General features: G+C 39.8%; 1 protein-coding gene across 6 annotated transcripts in view; it reads right to left on the bottom strand.

The window, feature by feature from the left end:
* The window catches only part of FARP2 (FERM, ARH/RhoGEF and pleckstrin domain protein 2), an 83,083-nt gene that overhangs the window by 57,670 nt on the left and 12,511 nt on the right, over positions 1 to 12,902 (bottom strand). For all 6 annotated transcript variants that reach the window (XM_072868514.1, XM_072868518.1, XM_072868519.1 and 3 more), the window contains exons 3-4: positions 2,359 to 2,463; positions 907 to 949 (exon numbers count right to left, since the gene is read on the bottom strand). In XM_072868514.1, coding sequence (XP_072724615.1) covers positions 907 to 949; positions 2,359 to 2,463 — 148 coding nt within the window. The remainder of the gene's footprint in view (positions 1 to 906; positions 950 to 2,358; positions 2,464 to 12,902) is intronic.

Here is a 12,902-nt window from a genome sequence, read left to right as displayed (position 1 = left end):
AGTACTGATTTTCAACATTTTTCAACTAAGATTTTGAAAGGAGTAGGAATCCACCATACCCTCCTGATCTTGTTCTTCCACAAAGCCTTTACAATCAGAAACAGAAAACAAGAAAACAGCTTAAGCCTGTTCTAAGGGGGAAAAAAGTTTGATCTAATCTTTCAACATCAGAAGAACTAGCATACTGTATTCTTCAATTATTTTTAGCCTTTACAGTGCATCTCGTATTACTTTTTAGAGTAGTGTAAAGCAAAGATAGCACCGCCATTGCAATATCCTCCTGGCCAAAGAGCAGAAACTAATTTCACAACCAAAGCAAAGAGGACTCTGAAGCTGCAGCCACCCACCAGGTGGAAGATCCCTACCTCTACTCTCTTAGCGAAGCTGCTCCTGAGCACATTGAAGAGAGTTTTTGAGAATGAGATGGGAATACCCACCCCACTGAAATTCCCTGCGTGTCAGCAAGCTCCAAGTGCAGCTTTTTGTGGCCCTTCTGAAAGGTGTATCATCTCTCAGACAGCACCTCATGACTGCAGGTGCTACCTCCTCCCATGCAACGGGTGCAATAAGCCAAAATATTCCTTTTTCTTTCCGTCGTAAGACAACACAACTTACAAAAACCTCACAAACAGCAAACGTCATGTTTCACTTAAACCTAACAGTTGACCCAATCTATCTAGATATTTATCACAGAGAAAGAATCATACCTTCAGTAAGTTTCCATTCCACCCACCACATACTACATATTAAAAACATCAGGTTTGCATGCCCGAACAGGAACCACTATCACCCCTACCAAGTACAATTTTCAGGGAAGCATAACCAGTAAATCAAGTAGTAATTGTGAAAGCAACCCACATAAAGCAGATGCAAATTAAGGAAAACTTCCTTTTATAAACTACTTACTCCGTACTTGTTTAATAACAAGTTTCATAGGTTCCAGCCAAATCTGAAATGAAAGAAAAAAAATTACAAACTGACATTTGTATTTGAATACAGTATGACAACATCAAAAGTAAATTCAAATAAAGCAGTAATTTCTGAGTATGCATTTCTTCCTCACTGCAGTAATGCAGTAATTCCTTTGCTTTAAAAAAAAAAAAAAGATGTACTTATCTATTCGAATTGACATTTATCATGTATCAATAGAAAAAACACTGATCTGTGCTTAAAGCTCATCTGGACAGAAGAAGAGTCAAGTCAGCAAAAGCATACCACCACTGCTGAGAAGACAGAAATCATGTCAAAACACACGACCGTAGACAGGAGCCATGCTACAGAATTACAGAAGGTCTGGAGAACATGACAAGGTCCAACTTTTTTTCCCTTCCATGCTTTGTCCATCTCTCTTACCTACCTACTTCAGTATTTTTACTCGATATTAATTTCCCACAATTTTTTCTCTTCTGACAAGCACCTTTTTAAAGAAAGACTACTGTTGTTCTAGTAAAAGGAGTATCCATAAAACTAATGCAAAGTATTCTGGATGCTCAACTCTTTCTTTCTTTTTTTTTTTTACCCCTCCAAACAAAAAATTGTAACAAGACAATTATGTTTGGGCCTTACTAGTTATTTCTCTGTCTGAGAGCGAGCTGAGGATTTTAAGAACCTTATTAGATACAGAAACACTTTGGATGCTTTCCAGAAGAAATGGAAACTAAACAAGCTTTACTGTATTTCCTTGGCTAAGGAGCAGTGTGTATCAGTGCTATTATCATTCTCTAAGTTCTCAGTCATATTTTCTGCGTGAGAGTGCTAAAACTAGAAAAAGTAATAGAAAAAATAATGAAGACACAGTTTGGGGAACATTTTCTAGTTTAGAAGTAACTCTTTGCAAGGTACAGGATAAGCGACTAGGAGGCTTACAGAGTGTCAGCATTTATCTAGATCAATGATTTTAAAAGCTTGCAGGTCTGTATGTCTGCTGACGTTTATATTTATTAGAAAGAGGTTCATAATTACTCTTCAGGGAAATTAACTGAAGACTGAATTAACTGAAGATAAATATGAACAGTACCAAAATTACGCATTGCAGTATGATTTTATAAGTGCTTCATAGACTACACTTGATGTTCCCCCTTTCAGAGGAAGGAAGATTTTATTTATGTCCCTGAAAGTGGGAACATCAGCAACTATTTAATTGCTTTATACATTTTTTGAGCTTTAACAAGAAGTAGAATCTGATTCCTCCCCTCTGCTTTATTAGTTGTTGTTGTTCTGGTGACCGAAGCAGATTTACAGGAATCAAAGAGATAATCCTACAGAAGACTCCAGCAGACTTTGAAACTTTTGACACTCAAGCAACTACATTCACCCAACCTTTTTATTATACCGAATTCGTCAGGGAACTGTACATACCCAATATGACTGGATGTTCTGGAACTCAATCCCAAAGTAATCCGATTCAATCAAATTCAGATGCTTGTAAACTTCTGTCAATAATGCCTGGCCATAGTATTTTGACTAAGGAAGTGGGGAAAAAAAAAAAAATACAGTGAGATGAAGATAAGTAAGTTTACAGCAAATTAGAAAAAAATTATAACATCTTTAGAAACTGTAGAAAAATACCTCAAAGATTTTTCACATTATTTTTGTCACTGTAACACGCAAACATCCAATATACAGGCACAGCTCCATACAAACAACTTTCCAGAGGCAGACAGAACCAGAGGCACTCAAGCTGGAAGGGGCCACTGGAGGTCACTTACGTCCAACCTCCTATTCAAAGCAGGGTCAGCTATGAGACCAGACTAGATCAGCTGCAAACTATTTTCAGCTCCTTCAATAAACCAGCACAATTTGTTTGTGTATCTGGATGGTGTGGCTCTCCCTCCGCTGCAGCAGACTGAAGCAGGGGCTGTCAAAATCCTGCTCACACCCTCCCCCCCACCACTTGTACCAACACCAGGGACCACACAGCCATGAGCAACTTTCACACCAGCAAGACTTGAAAACATATGCAGATGTTCTAAGCAAGCCCAAGACAGCTGAGGAAGGCTTGCACAGGGCAGTTTGCACCCAACCAGAATTTACCCCTGACCTAGGAAGCCCCGTCTGGCCACGCAGGAAAGCAAGAGTTGTGCAAGCAGGGCTTCACGGGGCCAGGCTGACCGTTGCCAGGAATCACGCTGACTGAGCAGAGGCTGCTCATCACAGCACATGCAAGGCCTTTGCTGATGGAACTAGAACTCATCTTCTACAAAGGAACATCTCTGAAAAACCCTGACTTTTTTCTTACAACAGTGTTCAAGAAAACCCAAGGTGTTATTCTGGTATTTATTCTGTTAATTAAGAAATAAACAGGACAGCTAATAATGGGAACCCAAACACCCTCCTCTTGCACCATGCCTTCTGTGTAAAGTCATCTGCGATGAATCCCTCCCTCAAGAAACCCACTCGCTAGGCTTTTTCACAGTCAAGTTAGGTGCAGAGCCACAAAAAAAACATTGGCAGAAAGCAGCTATGGTAACATGGGAGAAAACGGGAAACTTTCACAGCACACCCAAAACAACTATGCTTGGGTCTGCATATGAGCTTGCTCTCAGCATCTACTATTGTATGACTGTAACAGCCACCACAAGAAAAATAGCATTTATGAACCTGCACAGCAGCCCATCCGGATCACATAGAAAAGAATCCAAAGGACTTTCGCATCCCTCAGTACCTGTTCCAGCAACGCACAAAAGCTAGCAGGATGGCTAGTGTAGGCTGCAGAAGGAGGTAACATGGCCACTCACATCTATGTCCTACCTTGGACCATGGAAGTAAGCCTGCAACTGCAGCAACAGCGTCTGGCATCACTCTGGTCAGCTGGGTTATCCAGCAGAACACAACTCGGGCATTCATGCCACTAAGGTCTTGTTTATTTGGAAAAGGCAAAGTGCCAGAAGACTCTATGACTTTCCCATCAAAGCTGGCACACAGTTCTGTAATTGACTCTTTAAACTCAAAACGGTGTATCTTTTAAAAGTATTGGGTATTATAATAAATTAGTAATCAAATTAGAATAATTTAATAAAATGTGCAAATGAAAATATCTAACAGAAAGAATGGGCCACTTTAGGTTAAAATAAAGAGGATTTTAAAAAGTAAAAAAAGATGGTGAAAGTTGGGGAAATTGTTTCACATTATTGAGATGCATAAAAATTCGAGTAATTGCTTCTTACAGGAAAAAGAGATTAACTGTTGATGTTTTTAGAACTGTGAAATTTAGCTAAATACCTCTATACCACTTTAAAAAAAAAAAACTTCAGTGAGAAGAAGTATGACAGCTCTGCAGTACTGCAAATCTGAAATAGCTTTGGTAATCGCACTGATGTGAATGGAGCAGACTGAATCCAACACTATATATAACCAAGGAGGAAAGTACAGAAACAGGACAGAGAATGATACAAGATTGGCTCATCCTTCTCAGTCATGCTTTCATGAGTCACAGTTACCTATAAGGGCAACCACAGGTGTGAAGCATAGGTCAGGCAAATTCACCTGGCACAAACACCATTCACTCAGAAAGTTTCTTGGTATCATGCTGGATCAGGCCCACTGATGCTGAAACCCCCAAATAAAACTGCAAGTCAGGAGGCATGATCCAGTTCTTCATAACTTCAGTGGATACAGAGGTGCGTGGTTGGGAGATGACACAGTATGGTGAGAAGAAGCACTCTCCTCTTTTTCTGGACAAGTTTTGTGATGTCTAAAATGGCATTTTCTTTGTAAGAAAACACTTGAATTTTTTTAGCCAAAATCTATGCTTGCAGAAGACTCTGTGGGTATGGGGTTTGGTTTTTAAATTATGACAACGAAATAAAGAATGATACAGGTAATGGTAAACCACATCTTCAGTAAATAACGTTCCTGCTCTTCTGTCTACAGGCATGTTTCTCAGGCATGTTACAGACTGCTTGCCACAGGACCCACATGGTCTTAGAGAAATGCATTTTGAAAATTATATTTTTAACTTTCAAATGAAATCTATTTCTTGCTTTGCACTTGTGAATAAATCTTAAAATAGTAACAGAAGAAATATCAAGGACAGAGAGGTCCTAAATATAGTAGGACCCTTTTTTTTTTTTAAGGTACAGATACACAGGCATTTATTATTACTGTATGCCTACTGGTCACAGGCACCACAGATTTGAGAAAGGAATGCTTTTTAGCTAGTGACATTTGGGGGGATGCAGCGATACCCTGACTGAGCTCATATACTTCCATCTGCAGAAGATGGGCCATGCCAGCCTGCCTTTTCATGGATGGATCTATTAACCTGTAGAAGCCATTGACCAGGAGATGTCCTGTGACCCCAAGTGTCAGATTTCTCATTTCTGAAATAAGCAGTAATTCTGGTTCCAACCACCTTCTGTTAGAATTGATAAACTTGGATTAACTTGTGAAAGATGTCTGGTAACAGTTAGACAAGTTTTACAGTCAAACTGTGTGCTGTGCTGATTAAGGAAACTGCATCCTGTCCATGGCTAGTCATAGACAGCTGTTAAAATTATCCCCATCAGATAGTAATACGCAGGTCTCTCCCACACATGGCATTTAAACTGAGTTTAAATATGGCTCCATCAAGCTCCGTGCCCAATGACAGTCCAGCTGCCTTCATTTCTCCCAAAAAAGAGTCTGTATCACATACGTACCCCGGCACCTCTCTCCTTCCACTGCCGAGCCTGCACTCCCTTCAAGAGAAACTGGAGATGAAGAAATTAAGACGGTTGGAGCTGGGAGCGCTTTGCAAGTGATTAAAATATAAAGGTGCCATCCAAATGTTAAAACTGTAAAATTATTTTGACTGGGCTATCAACTTTAATTTTGGGTGTCATTTACAATCACAAGTTAAGAAAAACCTCATTCTAAGCTGAATATCATTTCATAGCACTTCCTTCAAAGTATAAAGCAACAACAATGCCACATTTTAAAAGAACAGTATTAATTTTATTTTATTTTTAAATAAAAATGGGTTACAAAAGCTTGAGACAGAACACAATCTTTTATTATTGTCTCAAATGCTGTGACAAAACTCTTGTTAGAGCTATTTAATTCCTCAAATTGTTACATTTATAATCATCCTTTCCAAAAAGCTTCTTTAACATTCTGAAATTGACAAAAATGAAAGTTATATAGTGGGTAGCTCCATGTCATTGTTTAATCTGCATAAAAGCAGCACAAAGCAAAATCTTTTAAGTAATTACTTAATTACTGTACTTTTGACATCAGGGCAAGAAGCTGCATGAATGCATTTCAGAAAGGTCCTATTTTCAATAGAAATTCACAACATGGCATACTTTCCATTCCAAGCATCTCAATTACTCTTTATATGCTGCCAAGACGATGACTATGGATATTACTGAATTACTCCACATAAAAAAGAAAAATAAAAAAACAGAGTAAAAAAAATTAAATAGGCAGCTAACAAAAGCCTTCCCTAGTGACCCAGCTCTAATTGTACTACAGACTATTTTAACAAGTCATCAGACTGTTCAGTACAATAGATTTTTTCCAATCGATTTGTATATCCAGATCAAGCTTGAAAAGATCCCTCAGAGCTGTGCAAGCAGGGTATCCCGACAGGCGGTGATGCTACAGAGGACCCTGCACTGGCAAAACACCTGCGTAGCAATCCCCTGCCCACATGCAGAAGGAGCAATGCCTTCAGACCTCCCTCAGCGCTAAGCCAGCACCAGGCAGGAACAGAAATTAATAGGAACAAACATTTTAAGCTGAAGTTTCTTGACTGAAGGAGGTATCTGTATTTTTTACTCAGAAAAGTAAACATATTCAATGTTAGCAATTTTTAGGACAGAGGAGTAAAATGCAGACAAATAAAAAAAAGTCAGAACGACAGTTATTTTTATCATCCCAACTGTTATTTCCTGTTTCCTCAAATATCACTACCTACAGGGCAGATCCTCCCTCTGCCGTAACGTTTTAGCTTACGAAGACAGAAAAACAAACTAGGAACGCATAGCCTGTGATTTTCAGTAGACCATAGTTCGGTATTATCAAAACCAATTCTTCCTCAGTAACTCCCAAACATGTCTTCCATAACATCTTAACTTTCTGCTTCCATGTATTTTAACTTAAAAAAACAAAAAACCCCAGTATTTTCATAATGAGTACTATTCTCATATTCCAAAATGGACAAACTGCTCTTGCTCAAACTTTCCAAAAATGAAATCCACTTTTGGCAGCAGTTACGCTGGGGGGCGGGGGGAAGACACCAAAAAAACCCCAAACAATCCAAAAGCCAAGAGTTTGGAAAAAACAGAGAGTTATAAAGCAGAGGTATAGAATGGAAGTTCTTGTGCAGCTAGAGCCGGAGGAGCCACTGGCCCCCAACTTCAGCAAACACCAGCTGAGCTTGGATTTTGTGTTACAGCAATACGCAACTGTTGGGAGACCAAATCCTCCAGTAAACAGTGTACCTGCATGAGAGGAAGAAGTTTGTATTTGACATCATCACTGACAAGCGGCAAGCACAGAGTGTCCCGCAAGCGGCCAAAGAGAAGTGCAGGCATAAAAAGTAAACTGAACTGATTCAAATAAAGACCCCTTCACCATTCATGGATTTTTTTTTTCTTTTGGTGCACTTTAGTGGTCTTCCTAATGACAAAGTGATTTCTCATCTTTTGGCAAATTAAAAAAACTAAACATAGTAGTCACACTAGACTTGTTATTTCCTTTCTTAACCCAAAATATACAAACATTTCAGTGAGTTTATAGCTCTGTTTATCTACGGCCTTTTTGTAATCTGTTAGATCTCTGTCCAAATGCAGCGGGATACATAAAAAACGCCTTCAAAACTCCCTATTAATAACTAACATTACTGCCACGTATAAACAAAAACTGCATTTATGAATACAGGGTGTACGTTTAAACCCCATTTATTAGAAAGAAGGAAATAATATAAGATGGCAAGGAATACCATTAATTAACTTTTTGTTTTCATGGCTAAAACCAGAAAACCTTTCGGCTCCATACCTAGTTTTTAATCTGCAGAGTGGAAAATTAAAAAAATAACTGTCAACTTTTTCAGTATTGTATTAGTTTCTTCAATTTTGATTGGAACAAGTAACTCAAATGAAAACAGTCCCTGCCTCCCCACAAAAATGGGTAACAACAGATTTATCAAACTCTGCCAAATACTGGTGCTCAGCCAAATACTGGTGCTCAGCCAAATACTGGTGCTCAGCCAAATACTGCTTAAATACAATTTCATTTTGATTATCTGAACATTTAACAATAACTTTCAGCTTCAATTATTTCAATTTTTCTTTTAATAGTTTGTGAAGAAAACTGTATTTTAAATACATGTATTTGTTTTATTCACTCTTATGTACTGACAGGTCCCAACTACAGGTTATTTTACTAAGACAACACCAAAAAGGCTTTGCAGTGCATTTAACAACCTATAGAGCATCAGATGCACAGCCTGTGATGTCAGGGGATTTGACTCACTCGTAGAGGGTCCTCCCCGCCGCTTCACACCACTGCAGTCTCTACCTGCTGCTTACTGAAGACGACAATCCTGAGGTTTTCCAGAATTGCGCTAAGAGCTACAGGAGTCAACCCAGCACGCAGGTAAGGTTTGTGAAACTTCTTCCAATTTTCTACCCTAGTCACTGGTATGAACTTTCTTTTTTAAACCTTTTTTCCCACCCAAGGGAGCACAGTCCAGCTGCCAGTGCACCGGAGGTCTCCCATTTGCGGCGGCAGCCTTTCTACACAGCGTTGGGAGAACCCCTGGCACCTCCCGAGGAAGCCGAACCCATCGCCAGACCTCATTTCCCATGCCCGTGGCCAGCACCATCACTGTGCCAGCAGGGCAGCTCCTGGATGCTGGAAAGCACTGCTGTCAGAGCAACACGAACATCCGCGTCAGCCCTGAGCCGCAGCCACGTGGCACTTCTTATTTCATAGTCACAGACTGAACTTTGGGAATACAACACCACCCTGAAAACGATTTCTTCTTCCATGATGGCATTCGAAGTTACCTGAAAACGTAACTTCTTCACAAATCCAGGTGAGTACATTTTCAAGTTGAAAATGTACGCTCTTTTTTTAAATACTGTGTGTCATGGTATTTCTACATGGCATTGAAATCCTATTTACTCAAATATGGAAGCTGCAAAACCAAATACAAATTTCTGAGCTATTTCAGTTACATTATTACACCACATATTGGCCATAATTCTTTGTTTTAAAAATAATTCTAAGACTGACCGACCTCCCCCCCCCCCCCCCCCAAGATTTTTTGTCCTAAGATTTCAGTGGTTGGTTTTGTTGGGGTTTTTTTGTTTGTTTTAAACAGAATCCACTGCCAGACAAATTATTCTAGAAATGTAAGCCTCTGGCTCATTTAATTAAGGTTAGCTTTAAAACTTGTTACCATTTAAAGGTTCAAGCAGTGTTAAAGCACTTCACTGCCAAATGAACCAGCTCTACTCAACAAACATGCTTTTCCAGAGTGGCTAGACTTGCTGGATGCCTGAAAGTAGGAAAACACTAATTTGTTGGCATGGGAAAAGATCCCCAAGAGGGAGGGAATTATGTGAATGAGACTGGGAAATGTATACTTAGGTAGACAGCATGTAGAGACAAAAAATGGTCCCAAGTTCCAAAAGTGCTCTTGTGCTGAAACACCTGGAGCAGTCAAAATAAAACACATTGTGCTCAGAGAAAAATAAAACGGCACCACAGCTAAGCATTCAACCAACACGTGGTCCTCAAGTGCTACATGCACACAGAAGAGCCACATAAAAAATACTGGGCGTCAAGCAGAAATTCATTTTCATTACCTAGAGAGAAAAATACAAACATGCACCCCCTGATACACTGCTCTAGACTACCTGGGGAATAGGTAAGTCACCCAAATTAAAACCCTGGACCACACCACTGGAAAGAGTTTTGCAGGATGCTACTGCTTGACGATTTGACACCAGAGTTGATGCTTGCTAATAATTAAACATTCAGATGACAGTGGCGACAGTATCACGGAAAGCAGCTGCTTTGGGGTGGCTGATCCCACGCAGCGGTGAAGATCGCAGCAGTGAAAATACCAAAAAATTGCACTAATGGTGACACAGGGGTTGTTTTTTTGGGTTTTTTTTTGTTTGGTTGGTTTTGGTGTTTTTTTTTTTTTTTTTTTACAACACATACTATTTCAAATAATCGGCAAAGGGCCAGAGCAACGCCACACTGACAGCCTTCCTCAAACATCCAGCACATACTTGAAAGGGCTCAGCCTCGTCAGCATGCTACATTAAATATCTGCAGTCTTTCAAGCCTTTAAACAACTTGGTGGCTGAAATAACCAAGGACAGATACAAGTGCCTAGTTATAAAAATGTCCTGCTGCCAAAACGGACAGTATGCCACTAATAGCCATTCTCAAAAAAAGCCTTTTTTCACTTCAAGAAATTAAGGTTCATAACAGAATGTCTAAGCACCTACTTTGTTCATACAAGCTGTAAAACAGTATAATAAAGCTAAGAAACTAGAAGTTAGGAGACTGATGATCTCAACTTCCCCCCCCGAACTTTGCTACAAGATCGCACACACTTGTGCAAACCACTGCACCTTCCTACACCCACTCCCTCTACCATGCCTGGCCACTTCATGCATTTAGACTGCAGGTACTCTAGGAACTTGCACAGCATCATTTAGTATGTGTGTATATGTATATAAATAAAATCCTATGGTTTAGAGTCATTTTAAACACAGACATTACTTTGCTTCCCTTTGTTCATAAAAAAGATTACTAATATTGCTAGTCTTTCTCCATTAATTATGCTTTTGTCTCAAAACCATCATCCATGCTCACATCAACCAGATTTGACCTGGGCTTTCCCTACGAGGTGTTACAGTACTCCAGGTTGGTGCACCGCTTGAGGAAGCCTGCCCGAAGGAAACAGTTTAAAACGTTAAGGAAATAAGACGATCGTGAAAGATTCTTTACATGAATTAGGTATTTTTACAGGAAAGGACAAAACTAGCTTTCATTTTCTGCAAAACTGAAATTGTACCAGTTGTTCTAACATCACCCACCACTGTACTTTGAGCAGAGCTTCAATACCATGGCAATGGGTTAATAAATACCTACAGGCCAGATTAGATAAGGTCAAAGCTTTGTTAACTTCCCCCTTTCCAGCAGGAGTCTTTCCTATACCTCCGGCTTCAGGCCTGAGAAGTGGGCTGAGGGGCACAGTGATGCTCGTCCTTCAGTTGAAGGACGAATCTTCCCTCAGATTTCAGTTGAAGTACATGTCAGACAGGTCTAACATAGAGTCTCTACAAAGTCCTCTTTCCTTTTTTTAAACTAATATGGGTATTTTACCACTCCCATTTTGTGCTCAGGCTCCCACTACTGTGCCCAAGCCTTCTGCCAGGGGCAGCTGGAGGAGAATAACAGCAGCTCAGGTTGCAGAGATGTCAACACGTCAGCCCAGATCTCGCTGCTGGGAAAGCAGGCCTGCAACTGAACTCCCATCGTTTCTCTTGCCTGAGCAGTTAAAATACTTCATCTTCTGTTCCTCTGCCGTGAGGCTGGGAAGAAATGACTTCTTAAGTGATGTTTTCAAACCTGCTTTCACCGTCATGAGAGCGTTCCAAAACACATGCATGTGTGCAAAACCCAAGGATGGTGCTACAAATGTGTCAAAAAAGCATCACAACTGCTACTACAAGTGAAAAGAGACTACTAAAGAGCAATATACTCCAATTTAGAGAGCACAATTTTTGTTTCCCCTCCACATTTTGTACCTGTGGGTTTTGACCATGCAGCTCAGGTCAGGGCAGCAGCTCATGCAGAAGCTGTTCAAAGACTTCCAGGAGCATCTCTGAACTCACAATATAGACTACTTGGCAGCTCAATACTCTTTTTTTTTTTCCCTTTTCTTTTCTTTTAAACTTCTTATTTTTATTCATGAATGACTGCTCTGTCAGACAGATGGGTATTCCGCCCTCCATATCCAACATCACAGTCTTAAAAAGTAAATCTTTTACACTAGGTATCGTCACTACAGCCCCATTTTTAAAATATTCAATTTATATGGTCTCCCTCTTACACAAGTAGGCAAAATGACGTTGCCAGAAATGTGTTTTGTTGCAAGGAAAAACAGATGACACACAGGTATGCTTTTGCAACCCTGTTTATTTAACAGCCGGGTACCAGGTGACGCCATCCTTGCTCAACATCAAGTCCCTTTTTTCAGTGGGCACTAACCTAAAATTTCTCTGAACTGCCTCTTAGCACAATGCATTTCTGTAGCTGCCTTTAGCTGACTGTGGGTTGTTTCTTGGTCGTTGTCCCCCCCATTTCAGGCTCTATATATTCTACAGAATTATCCATCTGTGGAACCCACTTTGAATGTCACCCACATGCAAACAAGGCTTCCAGAGATATTTTTTTTTTTGGAATACAGCATTTCTTACCATTATTTTGATAGAATGGCATAAGACTACTTTCAGCTGATTTTCACTGTCCTTCGTCACTAGATTATGAAAAAAGAAATGAACACTGACATTCTGCAGAAGTGTTTAAGAAACTAACAGTATTTCCTTTCTTTATTAGTGATAATGACGCATTATTGGAATTAGTAAGGAGGCTAACAGGTAACAGCTTTTTCTTTAGAAGGTTGTATATCAGTGACTTCAGAAGGCACCCGAAAGGAATTAAGTACAAGAATTGTACCACTGCACGTATGCCAAGACCATTAAGTTATGCATTGGTTTACTTTATCAGATCTCATCCAGACAGAACAATTACAGGCAGCAAGTTCTCAGTATGCTTACAATAAATTAAAGAGAGCTTAAAAACAGTTCAGCTTTACACCAACTCAGTGTTAAGCTAAGTAAGTGTGGCTCTCATACTGTTCCTCAATTCACTCTTCTGAACCCATACAA

Source organism: Ciconia boyciana, chromosome 7 (genome assembly GCF_034638445.1).
Source record: "Ciconia boyciana chromosome 7, ASM3463844v1, whole genome shotgun sequence".
NCBI lineage: Eukaryota > Metazoa > Chordata > Aves > Ciconiiformes > Ciconiidae > Ciconia > Ciconia boyciana.
The sequence above is the reverse complement of the archived record's forward strand: the minus strand, read 5'-3'. Positions and strand labels throughout refer to the sequence as shown.